The sequence below is a fragment of the Podarcis muralis genome, chromosome 1, assembly GCF_964188315.1.
Source record: "Podarcis muralis chromosome 1, rPodMur119.hap1.1, whole genome shotgun sequence".
NCBI classification, from domain to species: domain Eukaryota; kingdom Metazoa; phylum Chordata; class Lepidosauria; order Squamata; family Lacertidae; genus Podarcis; species Podarcis muralis.
The window spans coordinates 102,681,435-102,699,534 of NC_135655.1; the positions used below are offsets into that span (position 1 = coordinate 102,681,435).

General features: G+C 44.2%; 1 protein-coding gene across 47 annotated transcripts in view; it reads right to left on the bottom strand.

Moving 5' to 3' along the window:
• Positions 1-18,100, bottom strand: part of NEB (nebulin) — a 159,335-nt gene that overhangs the window by 65,580 nt on the left and 75,655 nt on the right. For 46 of the 47 annotated variants that reach the window (XM_077936143.1, XM_077936200.1, XM_077936191.1 and 43 more), the window contains 21 exons: positions 17,258-17,569; positions 16,383-16,586; positions 16,197-16,301; positions 15,221-15,325; positions 14,365-14,676; positions 13,384-13,587; positions 13,135-13,239; positions 9,370-9,477; positions 7,919-8,230; positions 7,073-7,276; positions 6,777-6,881; positions 6,274-6,378; positions 5,421-5,732; positions 4,289-4,393; positions 2,412-2,510; positions 2,113-2,214; positions 1,914-2,021; positions 1,346-1,657; positions 1,090-1,194; positions 896-1,000; positions 136-240 (listed from right to left, as the gene is read on the bottom strand). In XM_077936143.1, coding sequence (XP_077792269.1) covers positions 136-240; positions 896-1,000; positions 1,090-1,194; positions 1,346-1,657; positions 1,914-2,021; positions 2,113-2,214; positions 2,412-2,510; positions 4,289-4,393; positions 5,421-5,732; positions 6,274-6,378; positions 6,777-6,881; positions 7,073-7,276; positions 7,919-8,230; positions 9,370-9,477; positions 13,135-13,239; positions 13,384-13,587; positions 14,365-14,676; positions 15,221-15,325; positions 16,197-16,301; positions 16,383-16,586; positions 17,258-17,569 — 3,534 coding nt within the window. The remainder of the gene's footprint in view (positions 1-135; positions 241-895; positions 1,001-1,089; positions 1,195-1,345; positions 1,658-1,913; positions 2,022-2,112; positions 2,215-2,411; positions 2,511-4,288; positions 4,394-5,420; positions 5,733-6,273; positions 6,379-6,776; positions 6,882-7,072; positions 7,277-7,918; positions 8,231-9,369; positions 9,478-13,134; positions 13,240-13,383; positions 13,588-14,364; positions 14,677-15,220; positions 15,326-16,196; positions 16,302-16,382; positions 16,587-17,257; positions 17,570-18,100) is intronic. The other variant, XM_077936195.1, reaches the window with a different exon arrangement.

An 18,100-nucleotide genomic window follows, 5' to 3' on the forward strand; every position in this document is an offset into this window, starting at 1 on the left:
AGCAATCAAGGAGAAGGTGGAGAAGGATCTCAGGCCTGGAAGGGATCACAAGTGGCCTGAGGTTCCCTACCCCTGTAGTAACACGAAGAGACATTGAGTTTTCATTATTAGATACACGAACAGCAAGAAACTTACATCACTGTACAGTTTAGCCATATCTCTAGAATGACTCAGGGCTGGAGTGTCATCAGAACCAATGTAGTGACCTCTTTCAAGGTTAAAGGTTTCTTTGTATTTCAGCTAGAGAGAGAGAAAAATTAAATAGAGTGTTAACCCATCATTCCATGTGCTACCACACACACACCAGGATGACATATTCAGTATGCTATGCTTCTTAAGGGATGAATGTCTTAATCAGCTTCTCAGTGCATGAGGTGAACATACTAAATGCTTCATGCTGGGTTGTTTTCTTTTATCCTTCAAATTCACTAAGTTATGAAGATCATTTTGAGCTCCTTTGAGGTGTCTTGTTGTTTACCTATGTTTGTTATTACTTCTGAATGATATAGCAAATTCAATGTCATACCATCATTTTGACAGAATTATTCTATTTATTTATTCTAATACCTTTCTCCCAAGACAGCTCACGTTAAAACAAATTATACAACACATATTCTGTTTAAACATTTCATTCTTCATGAATTGTGAGGCAACTCTTCCATACGCCATCTTAAGGGATATCCCACAAAAAATTATTTACACAAAAATACTGTCATTTCCTTTCGCAGGACTACTTTGGCATGTGGTCGTTTTTAAAATATTGCCGTATGTTCCTGAACATTTGAGCTACACAAATACCTTCATAGTTCTAGCTGTGGCGATCAAGAGATATGACTCTTTTATAATATATGAAAGTATGTATTTACTCAGAAATTCTGATTTAAAGGATACTTACATCACTCTGATTAATTGCGTTTGCCTTTGCCAGAACAATAGCTGGAGGGTCTTCCACAGGTGTGAAATTGGCAAAATTATTAATAGCCTCTTTTGTGTAGAGTCTCTGTAGGCAGACATGATTAGATTATCATAAATAACAGTAACAGGAAATGAATAGGATGCTGCCACAAATGCGTGAAAATTGCATCTTACCTTATCAATCAAGTTCTGAGCATTCTTCACTTTCCGATGCTCCACTGAATCTAAGGGAATCCAGCCACAGCCGCGGATCCATTCCAGATCAGATTTATAAATATTCTGTACATATTAAAAAAGTTGAAGAATATTATTCACACCTATGCAGACCAAAAGACAAGCTGAGCCTTGATTTCCCTTCCCAGGCAATTGCTCTTGGGTATACCAATATCAACTCTTAAATTGGTGCGATCTGACTGCATAAATCACTTACATCGCTTTGAAGGTCATATGCTTTCCTTGCCTGGATGCAGTCATTCTGATCAGGGTGGCAAGTCCATTCATGAAGGTAATGGCGATACGGAATTTCACTGACAACATGCTGGCAGTCTCTGGCTGCAATGACGGACAGTATATCTGGAGGTATATGAATTTTGGACTTGGTTTTGTTATACGCCTGTTTATACAATCTGTCGTTCTGGATCTTGCCGGCATGTTCAAACCACACCAGTTTCGGATCCTCTCTCATATTATTGACACCGACGTAGTGACCTCTTTGGTGGACATAGTCTGCCTTGTATTTCAGCTGAAAGGGGAAAACACAGGTTCTTTAAATATCCACACTGGATCTTTCCTAATCCTAATTCTCTGGGTTATCCTTACTGAGGTAAATGATTTCATGAAAGCATATCTGCTTTGTTTACTTGGTGGTCTTCCATCTCTGGGAATAGCATGCAAGAGTTTTCTTTAAAAGAAGATGAACCACCGAAACAAAAGATATGAAGGATGGGCTCTTTGATAGCGCAGAAATCTGTGTGATTTTAAAGCTAAAGAGTGTTTACCTCGCTTTGGACATCACTTGAATGCTTGGCATGGCGGATAGGCACACTGTCGTGAGGCAAAAGATAACCAGTAGCTTTCTCTCTTTCCCAATTCTCCTTGTACAGATGCTGTGAAACAGAGAATTAAAGGGTTAGCACCTGTCGGAAGCATAAGGACTGTCACTGCTGTCCATTAAAACAAAACATGGAAAGTACATACATGATTAAGAATCCTGGCTGCTTCTTTAGCTGCATCTAATTGTGGCGTGTCTGTCAGCGTATAGTTTGTCTTGATGTTATTCCATTCCTGGTGGTACTTAATCTGAAAAAGTAAAACATACATAATGAAAGTCTTTTAGATTTACGAGTTATATATGTATAACTAGACTCACACAATAAAACTCGGTGAATTTTTAAGGCCCCAGTTTTCCACAGATATATGGTTTAGTTTTTGTGGATGAAGAAAATCTGTCTGACGTGTGTACATTGAACCGAATCAAAATAAGAGGTAATACTTACATCACTTAGTATTTCCCCGCCTTGTTTGGCTGTGATATAATCAACCCTGTCAGCCACTGGTGTAAACGGTTGTTTGTCAACTTTTGTGCGATACAGTCTCTGTGCAGAAATAAAAGAAAAGCAATGAGGCCATACAATTGATCGCCCCAGCAATAAGTGAAAAGAAAGAGAGTTGAGGGGAAAATATTCAAGGACAGGGACTGTTTCCTTGTTAATGCTTGTCTTGTTTCTGTCCTCTCCAGACCACACTCAGTAATAGAACTACCACTGCTGAGTTAGGATCTCTCATATGACAATGAGGCACTAACTTTCCAAAAAGGTTTTTTCCCAAGTATAAAATACCCAGACCTTAATATCAAGGCTAGATATTGCCTATCCAAGCCCAAAGTGCTGGGTGAATGAGCCAAAACATAAGTGGGGAAACTCGACCCTGTTTCCCCCCCCCCCAAACAAAATTACTTTTGGAACCACAAAATAACAATAATAAAATAATAATAAATAATAATAATAAATAATTATTTATATGCCGCCCTCCCCAGCCAAAGTCGGGCTCAGAGCAGCTAACAACAGTAAAATGATACATTCTAAAATCATTTCATTATAAAATCAGTTCAAATCAGATTAATGGCAACCATTGGGCTCTGTGAGGATTGCCAAAGGAGGGGGTCAGGTTGTGCCTTTGCCAAAGGCCTGGTGGAACAGCTCTGTCTTGCAGGCCCTGCAGAAAGATGTCAAGTCACGCAGGGCCCTAGTCTCTTGTGACAGAGCATTCCACCAGATGGGAGCTACAGCCAAAAAAGCCCTGGCTCTGGTTGAGGCCAGCCTAACCTCTCTGTGGCCCGGGACCTCCAAGATGTTTTTGTGGGGAGAGGGAGGGGAAGATAATCCTGCCTCAGGAAATAGCTACGTCAGGGGTGTCAAACTCAATTTTATCGGGGGCCGCATCAGCAGTTTGGTCACCCTCAAAGGGCCGGTTATATCTGTTGGACTTTACATGAATGCATGTAAAGTGGAGGTTTCCTGTGTAGAACGGCCGGCGCTGCTAGAGGGCAGACGCTCTCTGGCTTGTAGGCTGCCGCGCATGCGCTGAAGAGGCGGCTTTTTTGTGTCAAAAAAAAAAAAGCGAGAATAAAAGGTGAAGGCTGGCGGCCGGTGGCGGCTACACAGGCCACATGACGAGGTCTGGCGGGCCGGATTCGGCCCGCGGGCCTTGTGTTTGACACCCGTGAGCTACGTGAAGGATAAGGTATAGTAACAAACAAGAAATGTCACTGGCAGGATTAGTTTTAATAAATATCACTCTTTCCCAAATATGGGGACACAAGGTGGGGACATTAATGCCAGAAAGTGGAGCCTCCTTGTTGAAGAAATTATCATGGTTCTCGACTGCAATCCTATGTACATTTACATGAGAGTAAGTTTTATTGATCTCAGTGGGAATTATTTCCGAATATACACTTATAAGATTGCGCAGATAACAGGTCTTTTGTATACTTGACAATATTTTGACATGAATTTGCTTTGACTTGCTTTCTATTTTGCTAGATGCCTTGTTTTGTTACACTGACATGCATTTTGCTATTTTGTGCTAGTTGTGTTGCTTTCTGCTTTGCTTTTAGCCACTTTGGGCTTCCTTTGGGAACATAAAAAAATATAAACATAAATGAAATGCTAACAAAAGAAGGCCAATTTAAGAAGCTGGTGGACTCTCCTTCCTTGGAAGTTTTAAAGCAAAGGTTGGATGGCCATCTGTCATGGAAGCTTTAGCTGAGATTCCTGCATTGCAGGGGGTTGGATTAGATGACCCTTGAGTCCATTCCAACTCTAGGATTCTATGAAAATCTCTGCGATTGATACTTTTAACTAGTTGTTATTACCTCACTTAAAATGTCCTGAGCGTGTTTGACGTGATTGACAGAGACAGAGTCATTTGGCATCCAGCCAACTCCACGCAGCCATTCCAAGTCGGATTTATAAACAGCCTGCAGTCAGGGGAAAACAAGAACAGTTATTTGCAGCACTTTTTTCCCTGCATGGAGTGTTTCATACCAAACTTGATTGCTTTTAACTTAAAGGGAAAAGAGGGCTTGCTTTCCAATGGCCTACAAAAAGAATGGGATAATAGAAAACTGAAAGGAGGAACTATTCAGGCACAGAATATACCAGGAACAAATATTTCACTCCCCACTTTGATTATGCTGTGCCTACCACCATCTTGCCTTCTGCAAGGTGGTGCTATATCCTATGTTTGCTCGACATATTCAAATCGGGTAATACAATCATGAAAAGAATGAGAGCTCAAATCTATACATAATGGAAAGCAATTATGTGCAATTATATAAAGGTAAAGGTAAAGGTAAAGGTACCCCTGCCCGTACGGGCCAGTCTTGCCAGACTCTAGGGTTGTGCGCTCATCTCACTCTATAGGCCGGGAGCCAGTGCTGTCCGCAGACACTTCCGGGTCACGTGGCCAGCGTGACAAGCTGCATCTGGCGAGCCAGCGCAGCACACGGAACGCCGTTTACCTTCCCGCTAGTAAGTGGTCCCTATTTATCTACTTGCACCCGGGGGTCCTTTCGAACTGCTAGGTTGGCAGGCGCTGGGACCAAGCAACGGGAGCACACCCCGTCGCAGGGATTTGAACCGCCAACCTTTCGATTGGCAAGTCCTAGGCGCTGAGGCTTTTACCCACAGCGCCACCCACGTCCCCGTGCAATTATATGCATGTGCATAATTGAGGCCTCAATGTCCTGTGTGCTTTCTTAAAGACATCTGATGATTGTCCAAACATTACTGAATTTATATATTTAAAAAATCACATATAGTATGGATCTTACCTGTTCACACAAGTATTCTAAATATTTATTATTTTTTATGAAAAGGAATGTAATACTTGTGGAGACAAAATATCAAACACTTATCATTGTAGAGGCAAATGAGAGACGAAAGAGAGCAATAGACAAGAAGCTATCAAGAAAGAGGAATTTCAACAACAACCAAAGCACTTACGTCACTCTGTAATTCATACGCTTTCCTGGCCTGGATGACATCATTCTGGTCAGGGAGACACGTCCATTCATGCAGGTGGCGGCGGTAATCAATGTCACTAACAAGCTTCTGACAGTTCTTGGCCAGCAAGACAGACAGCATGTCAACAGGGCTGTGGATCTTCGTCTTCAATTGATTATATACTTTCTTGTACTCCCGCTCACTTTGCATTTTAGCGACGTGCATAGCCAGTACCATCTTGGGATCGTCGTTAACGTCTCGGCATCCCACATGGTGTCCAAGTTGCTTACGGTAGCCTTCCTTGTATTTGTACTAATAGGATTTGAAAAAATACATATACAATTAGAATCTTCATCTTCGTTATCTCAGAGTGTAGAAAGATTGATAACACTGGCAAGAGTTTTCCATTTAACTCTGTTCCTAAGATACTAAACAAAGGCTGCATTCATGCTCACATTTACTTGCAATCTAACTATTGAGCAAATCACATATTTTTGAATTCTGCACATCACCTATCCTTTACCTGACCTTTTTTTGACCAACAGCAGAGCTTAATATTTCATCAGGATAGTTGACAATTTATTTGGAGCACGTGAATAGCCTTCGCCAAGATGGCACCCTTCACATGTTTCGGACAACAACTTCTATCAGTCATGTTGGATGAGGCTGATGGATGTTTTAGTTCAAAACATCTGGAGGGCACTAGGTTAGTGAAAGCTGGCCCATAATGTCCTTATATCTTCCCTTGAACTGAGAACTTTTATTTTTTCTTTCCTGCATTGTAATTCCATTAGATACAAAAGTCCAGAGACAATGGATTACCAAACACTATCAAATTCATTTGCATACTTACATCACTGGCAATTTCTCTTGAGGCTTTGGCTGTTTTGATTGGGACTGCATCTGCTCTCAGGTCAATATATTTCTTCATGTCATCCCAAGATTCCCTATAAAGTTTCTACAATAAAAAACCAACAACATTATATTGTCATTATCCTCTTTCAGCACTTACATATATATGAAAGCTCACTGTCAATCAGCTTTTACTTTTTCCTAATCACTCCTGTTTTTGCAGGTAAGAGTTACAGATTATCTCCATATAAAACTATGTAAGGAAAAGTATTTAAACTGCATGTAAGTAATTATGGATAACAAGTGCTAACACATCTGTTTTGTGGCATATCCACAAGCACAATAGATTGCCAGTTTGCACCTATGCAGGTGCAATAACCCACAGAGAATTTACATGGGTCCTTGCTGCATAATGAACTTGTAACATCCAAAGCCCCCTTCATCTGAGTAACTGAAGAAGGTTGTAGAGTTGTAACGTAAGAAGAATGGTAGAGATTTACTTACATGGCTCACATTGATAGCATTAGCCCTGGAAAGCACAATTTCTGGTGTGTCTGGCATCACATGGATCATAACTTTATCTTTATCCCAAGCTTCTCTGTATTTTGCCTGAAAAAAACATCGAAATTATCTCATAATTCCTTCTACACCATTGCTCATATTCCTACATAATTTCCCTTTAACTGTAGGAACATGAATAACTTTTCGATTAATACAAATAGATGCTTCATGCTACAAACTGATAGGGAGGTTTGTAGCATACTTAAAATAATGTCACATTACTCAAAGGAGTTACATACAAGACTCAGTTGCTCAGCGTTAGTTTTGGCAAGGACAACTTCAGGAGTGTCAACGATGTTGGTAAATTTCAAACGATCCCGAGGAGTGCGATAAACGTTGTCACTCAGAATTTCCTGGGCAAATTTCACCCTCTTCACTATTGGAGACTCATGTGGGATCCATCCAACCCCCCGGAGCCATTCCAGATCTGATTTATACACAGCCTATGGGAGAAAATTTCAGAGAGGGAGAGCAAGATATTTCAGTTCAGTTCAAAAGAAATACTCCATGTGGTAAATAGAATGAATGGAACTTCAGAAAGTCAGGACAAACTTGTCTCAATTACTTCAACAGGATCTAAGCATTACTATCTCTCTGGCCTAGGCCCAAAACGTTTCTTTGACCTCCAGTTGTATTTCACACCAGCATTTATAACTTCGTTCAGCACTATGCTGGCTGGGGAGTTGTGGACCAAAACATCTGGAGAGTTCCAGACTTGTGTAGATTGGGCTAGATAGAGTGGGCAGAAAGATCATCCAATCCATACATATGATGGATTTGGTTATGGATTCATTAGCTATTTTTAGATATGCCAAGTCTATCACGTCACTCTTGTCTGCATGATGTGTTGGACATTCTGAATTAAAAATCTTTCAGTTCTTCCTCTCAAGGTACTCATGATGAAATCAAGTGAAGATTAAATTACGTGAAAATGTGACAAGGCCAGTTTTCATTAACACAACAAAGTAAAAGTTAAGAAAAGGAAATCTTCCACAACTATCTATCACAATGTCTCTTTTGCCTTCTGTCCCAGCAGCAAAGGACAGATATACTTACATCACTTTGCAAAGGACAGGTATACTTACATCGCTCTGTAGTTCGTAGGCCTTCCTTGCCTGGATCACATCATTCTGGTCGGGCAGACAAGACCACTGGTGCAGATGTTGACGATAGTCCACCTCACTTACTAAAGACTGGCATAGCTTGGCTGCTTGGACAGACATCATGTCCACCGGTATAGTAATATTGGCTTTGGATTTGTTGTAAGCTTGCTTATACAACCGGTCATTCTGCATTTTCAATACTTTGGCAGCAAATGAAAGTTTAGGGTCCTCCTTCACTGAAGGGCATCCAATGTAGTGGCCTTTCTGTTTCTCATGTGCTTCTTTGTACTTGTACTGAGCAGGAAAAAGAATTGGAAGTTACAGTTATTCAAACAATTTCCAGGAGAAAAGTTAGAAGTTCTCGATGCTTCAATTTTTAAGGGATTTAGCTATGGAATAATGAGAGGGTAAATAAAACATAGTAAGGCTCCCTATTTTCTGTCTTTATGAAATATTTACCTGGATTTGTTATTAGGAATGAGAGGGAAATGCGGTTCATTTTGCATTCAAGTCACACTTCCATAATTCACACTTTATGAATACTGTATACAGACATGTATACGTATTAGGAAAAATTCACATGAAAATCCTAATTAATTTTTATTAGAACTACAAAAAACCCCAAAACAAGTCAATGTGGGAATGTGGAGAATTGATAGTTTTGCCACCCCAATTGTATACATCCTGAGCCTAAGTAAAAAGATCTATTTTTTTCAAATAACTGAATAATATATATGTGGTTGCAAATTCTACAAAGTCACAATGTCTTTTGAAAAGCACAGCCCACTTTGTGTAATAGTGAAAAGCTACTGATGAAATTTGGCTATCCAAATAAATAGTTCAGAAATGGCAACCATATGCATTTTTACTTGGAACAAAGCCCAGTTGGGCATGGTGAAATCTACCTATCTGAGTAAAAATGCATAGGATGGTGTGCTCAGGGTGCTAAACTTGATTTGGAAACTATGCAAGATTATTTTATTATTATTATTTAATTAATTTATATACCACCTTATACACGGAGATCTCTGACATTCCACAACTTAAGAGAAAACTTTAAAGTGATTGTAAAGAAAGGGGGAAGGGGGGGGGGGGAGAAACACTTGGGTGTTTTTAACAGGAAGCAACAGATTTAATTATTGCAAAGTCTTTACAGTGCCAAGTATCTCCAAATTTATCACAGTTAGCTCTTTGGCATTTAAAATAATGGACTATATTAAACTTTCTGATTGTTTGAAAGAAGACACTTTCATAAATTGTAAAAGAATGGAAAGAATGATGTCATAGACATGCAGTAGAGGATCTTGTATATGGGTGGATAAATACGGTTTTGAGGCTGAATTATCAATTGTTCATATACTTTGACATGCACACTCATCATATGAAAAGATATAGCCATTTGAGAAGTAAATGTTAAATAAAAGAGATTGTACCTCACTGGCAATTTCTCTGGAGGCTTTGGCATGCTTGACTGAAATAGCATCACCTCTTATGTCGTACCCTTTTGCTTTGGCCTCATCCCAGGCTCCAGTGTAATGTTTCTGCAATCAGAATAAAATGCACAGTTTTAAATGTAATCACAAAATACATGATGAAAACCAACTAGAGACATTCCTCAATCAACACTGCAATCCAATGCAAGTTTACTTAGAAGTAAATCCAACTGTGCTCAATGGACCTTACTCCGAAGTAAATATGGAATGCGTAGGACTGCAGCCGAAAGGGTAAAAATGTGAATGCTGTGTAATATGACATATACAAACACTGCATAAATATAGCTTATATAGATATATTTGTTTGCATGCACGCATACGTCTTATATAACTGACATCGACAATTTATTTGGGGCCTAGATAAGAAACAGAATGATTGTGGGGAAGTACGATTTAGTAATACAGTGGTGCCTCGCAAGACGAAATTAATTCGTTCCGCAAGTTTTTTCTTCTTGCGAGTTTTTCGTCTTGCGAAGCACGGTTTCCCATAGGAATGCATTGAAAATCAATTAATGCGTACCTAGGGAAACCGCCTTCAGACCAGGTCCGGGGACAGTCTGTCCCCCGACCTCTTCTGAAGGCTGGGGGGGGGGAACAAGGGCTTCTGAAGGCTGGGGGGGGCTGGGGGGGAACAAGGGCTTCGCTGCCGACCCCCAGCATTTTAAAATCTCACCGGGACATGGGGAGATTTTAAAATGCTGGGGGTCAGCAGCGAACGCTTCGCTGATCCCAGGACGGCAGGCAGATCTGCACCGCCATCCAGAGCGGGGCGGGACTTAGCCCCGCTCGGGATGGCAGTCCCGGGACGGCAGACAGCTCTGCGCCGGCATCCAGAGCGGGGCGGGACTTAGCGCCCCGCTCGGGATGGCGGCACACATCTGCCTGCAGTCCCGGGATGGCAGACAGCTCTGCGCCGGCATCCAGAGCGGGGCGGGACTTAGCGCCCCGCTCGGGATGGCGGCACAGATCCGCCTGCAGTCCCGGGACGGCAGACAGCTCTGCGCTGGCATCCAGAGCGGGGCGGGACTTAGCGCCCCGCTCGGGATGGTGGCGCAGATCTGTAGCGGGGCGGGCTTCGCCCCCAGCTCCCGATGGCCGCGCAGAGCTGCGCTGATCCCGGGATGGCAGACAGCTCTGCGCCGCCATCCCGAGCGGGGCAGGACTTAGCGCCCCGCTCGGGATGGCGGCACAGATCTGCCTGCAGTCCCGGGACTGCAGGCAGCTTTGCGCGGCCATCTGGAGCGGGGCGGGCTTCGCCCCGGCTCCCGATGGCCGCGCAGAGCTGCGCTGATCCCGGGACGGCAGACAGCTCTGCGCCGCCATCCCGAGCGGGGCGGGACTTAGCGCCCCGCTCGGGATGGTGGCGCAGATCTGCCTGCAGTCCCGGGACGGCAGACAGCTCTGCGCTGGCATCCAGAGCGGGGCGGGACTTAGCGCCCCGCTCGGGATGGTGGCGCAGATCTGCCTGCCGTCCCGGGACTGCAGGCAGCTTTGCGCGGCCATCTGTAGCGGGGCGGGCTTCGCCCCCGGCTCCCGATGGCCGCGCAGAGCTGCGCTGATCCCGGGACGGCAGACAGCTCTGCGCCGCCATCCTGAGCGGGGCGGGACTTAGCGCCCCGCTCGGGATGGTGGCGCAGATCTGCCTGCAGTCCCGGGACTGCAGGCAGCTTTGCGCGGCCATCTGGAGCGGGGCGGGCTTCGCCCCCGGCTCCCGATGGCCGCGCAGAGCTGCGCTGATCCCGGGATGGCAGACAGCTCTGCGCCGCCATCCCGAGCGGGGCGGGACTTAGCGCCCCGCTCGGGATGGTGGCGCAGATCTGCCTGCAGTCCCGGGACTGCAGGAAGCTTTGCGCGGCCATCTGGAGCGGGGCGGGCTTCGCCCCCGGCTCCCGATGGCCGCGCAGAGCTGCGCTGATCCCGGGATGGCAGACAGCTCTGCTCCGCCATCCCGAGCGGGGCGGGACTTAGCACCCCGCTCGGGATGGTGGCGCAGATCTGCCTGCAGTCCCGGGACGGCAGACAGCTCTGCGCTGGCATCCAGAGCGGGGCGGGACTTAGCGCCCCGCTCGGGATGGTGGCGCAGATCTGCCTGCAGTCCCGGGACTGCAGGCAGCTTTGCGCGGCCATCTGTAGCGGGGCGGGCTTCGCCCCCATCTCCCGATGGCCGCGCAGAGCTGCGCTGATCCCGGCACAGCAGACAGCTCTGCGCCGCCATCCCGAGCGGGGCGGGACTTCTCTGCTGTCCCGGGGAGATTTTAAAATGCTGGAGGTCGGCAGCGAACGCTTCGCTCCCGCCCGCCAGCATTTTAAGATCACCCGGGGCAGCGGAGAAGTCTCCGCTGTCCCGGGAAGGCAGGCGGGGGGGAGCAAAGACTTAGCGCCCCGCTCGGGATGGTGGCGCAGATCTGCCTGCAGTCCCGGGACTGCAGGCAGCTTTGCACGGCCATCTGTAGCGGGGCGGGCTTCGCCCCCGGCTCCCGATGGCCGCGCAGAGCTGCGCTGATCCCGGGATGGCAGACAGCTCTGCGCCGCCATCCCGAGCGGGGCGGGACTTAGCGCCCCGCTCGGGATGGTGGCGCAGATCTGCCTGCAGTCCCGGGACTGCAGGCAGCTTTGCGCGGCCATCTGGAGCGGGGCGGGCTTCGCCCCCGGCTCCCGATGGCCGCGCAGAGCTGCGCTGATCCCGGGATGGCAGACAGCTCTGCGCCGCCATCCCGAGCGGGGCGGGACTTAGCACCCCGCTCAGGATGGTGGCGCAGATCTGCCTGCAGTCCCGGGACGGCAGACAGCTCTGCGCTGGCATCCAGAGCGGGGCGGGACTTAGCGCCCCGCTCGGGATGGTGGCGCAGATCTGCCTGCAGTCCCGGGACTGCAGGAAGCTTTGCGCGGCCATCTGGAGCGGGGCGGGCTTCGCCCCCGGCTCCCGATGGCCGCGCAGAGCTGCGCTGATCCCGGCACGGCAGACAGCTCTGCGCCGCCATCCCGAGCGGGGCGGGACTTCTCTGCTGTCCCGGGGAGATTTTAAAATGCTGGGGGTCGGCAGCGAACGCTTCGCTCCCGCCCGCCAGCATTTTAAGATCACCCGGGGCAGCGGAGAAGTCTCCGCTGTCCCGGGAAGGCAGGCGGGGGGGAGCAAAGACTTTTGCCCCCCGCCGGCCTTCAGAAGAGGTCCAGGACCTCTTCTGAAGGCCGGCTGTGGGCGAAAGTCTTTGCTCCCGACCGCCAGCAATTTAAAACAGGTCCCCGGAGATTTCCCTATGGGCTTTCGTCTTGCGAAGCAAGCCCATAGGGAAATTCGTCTTGCGAAGCGCCTCCGAAACAGAAAACCCTTTCGTCTTGCGGGTTTTCCGTCTTGCGAGGCATTCGTCTTGCGGGGTACCACTGTAATAGAGATTGACAGGCAGAAGATATTAAAGAAAGACTGACATTATCCAAATCACAAAATCATCAAAGCGTGTAACAGTGAAACACTCTGACGACGTTGGGATTTGGAACAAGTCAGTCTCTTTTTAATATCTTCTGTCCATGAAGTTCAGTTAATTCTATTTATTACGTCTGAATAAAAACTCACAAGTAAGAACCAAATGCCTTTTTGTTTTTAAGAACAGTTAATGATGGGAAGTTGCATTTGACACAGTTGAATAGGTACAGATGCATCACTACACACATTCCACTCATGGGTATATAGTTAGTTAATTCTCTTACATTGCTGATATTCAGAGCATTAATCTTGGACTGCAGCATCCCAGGGGTGTCTGATGGAAGATGGAACTGAGTCTTCTCTTTATCCCAGGCTTCACGATACAGATTCTAAGAAGGAAGTGAAGGCATAAATGATTGCATTGCATTACAAAAACCTCTTATTTTTCAAAGGTATGCAACTATAATTCACCTGTTCCCAATACCAATTTGTCATCATAACGAATACAGAAACTGGGTAATTCCCAAGCTTACCTCACTGACTTGTTGGGCATTGATCTTAGCCAGGACAACGGGTGGTGGGTCAGCAATACTTGTAAATTTCAGTGCATCTGGACGTTGCTTATACAATCTGTCATTCAGGATATCTTGGGCGTGCTTTACTTTGAGCACTTCCACAGAGCCCTCTGGCATCCAGCCAATACCACGCAGCCATTCTAGGTCTTGCTTGTAGACGTTCTGCAAAGGAAACAATTGGGCTATTAACAATATGGTTGAAAATGTTTCCTCCAATTTATTAAGAAGGCTGTTGCTGTGGCTCTACCCATCATAATACAGAACTGCTCAGCTTCCATGGCTGGCCAATCACAAGAAGTGCATACCACTAATGTGGGTATTAATAAACAGCCCTCTTTTTATCCCCTTTCAAGAGGTATATGGCAGAACAACAACAGTACTGACCATGAGCAATACAGATTCTAGTAAATAACTCCAACTCAGGCAATCTAGTCAAGGAAAAATAGGCTGCTTAATGCAGCTTAAATGAATTCTTTTCACGCCTAAAGTTTCTGGAATAGAAAGTAAAAGACCAATTGAGATGGACACCTCTAGAAGTGTTTAGTTCTATGCAGCTGCCACAAATTCAGGTTTTGGTGCCTTACTTCTTCAGATCATGGTAGAGTCAATTAGCCTTGTATGCATGGATACACGTGTTGAATTGAGGTCTCAATGTCCCCTTGTGTTCTTTCTTAAAGAAGTATGATGATTGTCCAAACAATACCTAATTTATATGTTAAAAAATTCACATGTACTATGGCTCTTAATATGTGACACCACGTGTTCACAGAAGTAAAACATTTATTACTTTTTAATGAAAAGATATGTAAAAATCGTGGAGACAAAATATAATTGTAGAGCCAACAGTAATAATCCACCAAATGTCATGACAGAGGAAAGAGAGTGATAGACAAGAAGCCATCATAAAAGTGATATTGCAACAATAACAAAATCACTCACATCGCTCTGTAATTCATACGCTTTCCTGGCTTGGATGACATCATTCTGGTCAGGCAGGCAGGTCCATTCATGCAAGAGGTGGCGGTAATCAATGTCACTAACAAGCTTCTGACAGTTCTTGGCCAGCAAGACGGACAGCATGTCAACAGGGCTGTGGATCTTCGTCTTCAATTGATTATATACTTTCTTGTACTCCCGCTCACTCTGCATTTTAGCTACATGCATAGCCAATACCATCTTGGGATCGTCGTTAATGTCTCGGCATCCTACATGATGTCCAAGTTGCTTACGGTAGCCTTCCTTGTATTTGTACTAATAGGATTTGAAAAAAATACATATACAATTAGAATCTTCACCATAGGTATCTTAGACTCAGAGCTTTTTTTCAGCTGCAACACACTTCTGGCACTTCTCAGGTGGGTGCCACTGTATTGGTAATGTAAATATTCAGCACATGCATAGATCCGACATCCTTCATCTGACATTTTTTTGACCAACAAGATGAAAGCTTTGGTCCCGAGAGATTAATATTCTACTTCAGAAACCTTCATCAGGATACTGGACATTTTACTTGGAGCATATTTAAAGCAAACAGCAGCCTTTGCCAAGATGGCACTCTTCACATGTTTTGGACAACAACTTCCATCAGTCATGTTGGATGAAGCTGATGGATGTTTTAGCTCAAAACATCTGGAGGGCACTAGGTTATTGAAAGCTGGCCCATAATGTCCTTATATGTTGCCTCGAAAAGAGAACTTTAATATATTTTCTGTTTCCTGCATTTTAATTCCATTAGATACAAAAGTCCAGAGACAATGGATTACCAAACACTATCAAATTCGATTTGCATACTTACATCACTGGCAATTTCTCTTGAGGCTCTGGCTGTTTTGATTGGGACTGCATCTGCTCTCAGGTCAATATTTTTCTTCATGTCATCCCATGATTCCCTATAAAGTTTCTACAATAAAAAACCAACAACATTATATTGTCATTATTCTCTTTCAGCACTTACATATTTATGAAAGCTCACTGTCCATCAGCTTTTACTTTTTTCTAATCACTCCTGTTTTTGCAGGTAAGAAATGCCTTAAACATTACAGATTATCTCCATATAAAACTATGTAAGGAAAAGTATTTAAAGTCCATGTAAGTAATTATGGATAACAAGTGCTAACACATCTGTTTTGTGGAATCTCCACAAACACAATAGATTGCCAGTTTGCATACAAACAGAGTTTGGATTTGATATCCCGCTTTATCACTACCCGAAGTCTCAAAGCGGCTAACATTCTCCTTTCCCTTCCTCCCCCACAACAAACACTGTGAGGTGAGTGGGGCTGAGCGACTTCAAAGAAGTGTGACTAGCCCAAGGTCACCCAGCAGCTGCAAGTGGAGGAGCGGAGATGCGAACCCGGTTCCCCAGATTACAAGTCTACCGCTAAATAAACAGCTAAGTAAACAGCTAAATAAATTCCTTCCAGTAGCACCTTAGAGACCAATTAAGTTTGTCATTGGTATGAGCTTTCGTGTGCATGCACACTTCGTATCCGAAAAAGTGTGCATGCACACAAAAGCTCATTCCAATAACAAACTTAGTTGGTCTCTAAGGTGCTACTGGAAGGAATTTTTTAATTTTATTTCGACTACGGCAGATCAACACAGCTACCTACCTGTAACTAGCTAAATAAATGCAGGTGCAATAACCCACATAGAATTTACATGGGTGCTTGCTGCATAATGAACTTGTAACATCCAAAGCCCCCTTCATCCGAGTAACTGAAGAAGGTTGTAGAGTTGCATCGTAAGAAGAATGGTAGTGATTTACTTACATTGCTCACATTGATAGCATTAGCCCTGGACAGCATGATTTCTGGTGTGTCTGGCATCACATGGATCGTAGTTTTATCTTTATCCCAAGCTTCTCTGTATTTAGCCTACAAAAATACAGAATTATCTGTTAATTCCTTCCACAGAATAATTAAAATAATGTCACGTTGCTGAAAGGAGTTACATACAAGACTCAGTTGCTCAGCGTTGGTTTTGGCAAGGACAACTTCAGGCGTATCAACGATGTGGGTAAATTTCAAACGATCCCGAGGAGTGCGATAAACGTTGTCACTCAGAATTTCCTGGGCATATTTCACCTTCTTCACTTCTGGAGATTCATTTGGGATCCACCCAATCCCCCGGAGCCATTCCAGATCTGATTTATACACAGCCTGTAAGAGAAAATGTCAGAAAGGAAGAGGAAGATATTTCAGTTCAGTTCAAAATAAATACTTCATGTGGTAAATACTGTAGAATGAATGGAACTTCAGAAAGTCAGGACAAACTTGTCTCAATTACTTCAACAGGATCTAAGCATTACTATCTCTCAGGACTAGGCCAAAATGTTTCTTTGACCTCCAGTTGTATTTCACACCAGCATTTATAGCTTTGATCAGCACAATGTTGGCTGGGGAGTTGTGGACCAAAACATCTGGAAAGTTCCAGACTTGTGCAGATTGGTCTAGATAGAGTGGGCAGAAAGATAATCAAATCCATACATATGACAGCCCTCCAATCGGTTATGGATTCTTTAGCTATTTTTAGATATGCCAAGTCTATCATGTCATTCTTGTCTGCATGATGTGTTGGACATTCTGAACTAACAACATTTCAGTTATTCCTCCCAAGGTACTCATGATGAAATCAAGTGAAGATTAAATTATGTGAAAATGTGACAAGGCCAGTTTTCATTAATAAAGCAACTACAGATGTTATCAGGGAAACAAAGTAACAATTAAGAAAAGGAAATCCTCCACCACTATCTACCATGATGTCTCTATTGCCTTCTGTCCCTGCAGTGTTGTGCTGTTTGTTTGGCTTTGCAGAGGACAGATATACTTACATCGCTCTGTAGTTCGTAGGCCTTCCTTGCCTGGATCACATCATTCTGGTCGGGCAGACAAGACCACTGGTGCAGATGTTGACGATAGTCCACCTCACTTACTAAAGACTGGCATAGCTTGGCTGCTTGGACAGACATCATGTCCACCGGTATAGTAATATTGGCTTTGGATTTGTTGTAAGCTTGCTTATACAACCGGTCATTCTGCATCTTCAATACTTTGGCAGCAAATGAAAGTTTAGGGTCCTCCTTCACTGAAGGGCATCCAACATAGTGGCCTTTCTGTTTCTCATGAGCTTCTTTGTACTTGTACTGAGCAGGAAAGAGAATTGGAAGCTTAAGTAATCTGACCAATTCAAAGGAGAAATGTTGGTAGAAGTTCTTGGTATTTCAATTTTCAAGGGATTTGACTATGGAATATTCAGGTGGTAGATAAAGCATAGTAAGGCTCCCTAATTCTGTCTTTATATTATAAAATATTTACCTGGACTTGCTATTAGGGATGAGAGGGAAATGCAGTTCAGTTTGCAGTTAAAGTCACACTTCCATAGCTCACACTTTTCGAAATCAGAACCAAAAGGAACACAACTATGCTTTGAAATTCACATTCTCCAAATTTTGTAATGCACATCTGCAACCAAGTAGTGCATACAGAAATGGATATACTTGTGTAAAGTATGCATATGAAAACATGCATTAGTGAAAATCATACAAAATTTCATTAGGGAAAATGGTTTCGCAAAAATGTGTATATTAGGCAAAATTGCACACAAAAATCATATTAGGAGAATTTCTCGCTAAGATGCTGATGAATTTTCATGAAAGCTTTTTTTTTTAAAAATA